General features: G+C 40.6%; 1 protein-coding gene across 1 annotated transcript in view; it reads left to right on the forward strand.

Moving 5' to 3' along the window:
- LOC137999982 (inosine-5'-monophosphate dehydrogenase 1b-like) overlaps window positions 1-2,500 on the forward strand; it is a 25,559-nt gene that overhangs the window by 21,800 nt on the left and 1,259 nt on the right. The window contains exon 15 of the mRNA XM_068846041.1: window positions 375-2,500. This exon is cut by the window's right edge and continues 1,259 nt beyond it. Within this exon, the coding sequence (XP_068702142.1) occupies window positions 375-396 (22 nt within the window). The 3' untranslated portion in view covers window positions 397-2,500. The remainder of the gene's footprint in view (window positions 1-374) is intronic.

Raw genomic sequence — 2,500 nt, forward strand, 5'->3', positions numbered from 1 at the left:
GAATAGTGTATGGGATCTTTAACGTCCCACAGAGTTAATGAACAAGAGCTGCGAGACTTGAAAGTCTAACCATTTGCAGATGTAGTTACAAAGGCAGCACTTTCTCCTCAGTTATTTTAAAAACCCTGAGTGTTGGTCCTGAGTTGAACTCACGACCTCCCGCGTGACAGCCTTGTGCTCAACCAACTGAGCTACCGGTGCGCGGTTTTGCTATGAGGTAGAAGTTCAATGAACGTCTTGAAAAAAGCTAACGCTAATGTCATCTCTTGTTGCCTGTTGTGAATTTTCCCAGTTATTCGATTTCATTTGGCACTGATTCCATGTAAGTCCTTTGCAGAATAACTTACGGGTCAATTTTCATCTTTTTGGAATAGGTACGAGAAAAGACTCTTCTGAGGAACAAGAACTGGAGCGATGCCCTTAATCCATTCCTAATGCTGTGCCAGACTTACGCAAGATTTGTAAATATCAAAGCAGTAAATAGAGCTTTACACATATAAATGAAAATTGATAATATTAAGAAAAAGCGTCGCCTATACTTAAATTATTCCTTATTCATTCCTTAAAAGAGTACAAATATTATTCATACCAGACTATGAAGATCTGAAATTGAGGTGCTATCATTTGTTTTCCTAGATACGGTGCAAAAAGCCCTGTTGATGAAATGAATCTCCAATACAAAATCAAACCTATTTTTCTATTTTGCTTTTCTTGTAACTCGCACGTCTCGTTAAGTTAGCAAACCAGGCAGTCATGTGGACTAACGACAAGGCTGTGAGTGGCATGTATCCGAAATCATTCAACGTTTACAACTTTTCGACGCAAAAGTTGAAAACACGAATGATAGCTTGTGACGTGAAGTCACGAGGTGTGGTTCACGGTCGGTCGTGTGTCAAATCTCTGCCAGTTGTTCGCATTTTACAAACCTTGTGCAACACGTTGAGCCGAAAAAGACAAAATATTTTTGTTCTTAGTTGAAAAATTTAACGCAGCTACGAAAATTATTTAAGCTCTTTGAATACTAAATAGTTGTGGTCACACTTACCCTTGCTTTGACCAACTCTGAGCGCAGTTAGGAAATGCTATCTTAAGCCCCGTGCACAACGGACTCAACATCGTTGACCCATGACTCCCAACATCTTTCAAAGTTACATGTTGCGTCCGGTTGCATACTTTGTTGCGTGTTGCCGCGTGTTTGTAGTGTACAGCGGTTGTATGAGCAAGAGTGCACAGCGGTTGTACGTGCAGGACATACGGGAACTGAACAGTGTGTGAGCGGGCGTCGAGTCAGTGAGTTGACTTTCCGTCGAGCAGAGCAGTTGAACGAATAAAGCGTTCGGTTTTATTTGCCTTTGTGGCTGTTAGTACTCTACAGTGTTGTTGCACGAAGTTTGAAACTGGTCAAACTTGTGAGCCAACAACTCCCAACATTTCTTTTGTTTCGTGATCGCTGAAGCGTAGCGCAACAGTACTGTTGGATCCCAACATTTAGAGAGTTCACGCACGTGACGTTTTTGAGCCGCGGACGGCAATCGGAAATGAACGTTTCGCATGCCAGGACAGTGGTTTTTACCCAGATTTTTAAACTAATCATCTGTAATGGAGGATAAAGATACTTAGCAATATAAAGGTGGTAGTGACAAGACAAGTGAAAAATGGAAAACAGCGGCTCAAAAACGTCGCATGCTCTCCATGGAGAGGGCAACGCGTTAACATGTTGAAAACAAGATGGCAGCCGAATTTTGTAAATTTACAAAGTCTTATGGGTCGTATATCTTTCCCATAATACAGTACACGACCTTGCATTGGTGGAAGTTGTTGCGTCTTGATTGCACAGCACTACCACTACCATTCAACATCTGCACAACCAACAACTTCCAACAGTGTTGGCAGGTTTTTGCGTCCGTTTGCATGGAGCTTAAGACTTGCAAAGAAAACTAAGCTTCCTTGCTTGATGATTAGATGCACCAATGTGAAAACGCGCGCTTCACTTGTTATTTTAGCAAGCAGCTATGAAGAGCTGACTGAAGAACACGTAGGACGTGTTTTGCTCATTTTTTTATCAAACTCTTCCGGTTCCTTTGGTCATAGTTAGAGTAAGTGTGATTAAAGTTAACTAATGGCTGTATTTCAGGAACATTGCCTTCTTTTAACTAACATATAAGAAATCAATTCTTAGCTGCGATGGATAATTTTCGTTGAACATTTTTTGAAGGAATCGAAAATTCGGCTGATAGCTCAACGGGCATTTCCCGTTAATACTGTGGAATGGGAAGAAAAGAGTTTCCGCTAGCAGGAAAATATTTTTAAAACAGAAGGATTGTGCAACACGCCAGGATCTTCTTTACTCGTACGATTGAGGAATATGACTTTTCCATTCGTGCTTGTATTAGCTATCCTGCTTACAATGTAAGATTGCTCGTAAAGTGGTACTATGATAAAAGAAAAACAATTCCTTTTTTATTTTGAAAATGTGTTTGCTTTAACACCTGACTGGCAA

This window comes from Montipora foliosa, chromosome 4, assembly GCF_036669935.1.
Source record: "Montipora foliosa isolate CH-2021 chromosome 4, ASM3666993v2, whole genome shotgun sequence".
Taxonomy (NCBI): domain Eukaryota; kingdom Metazoa; phylum Cnidaria; class Anthozoa; order Scleractinia; family Acroporidae; genus Montipora; species Montipora foliosa.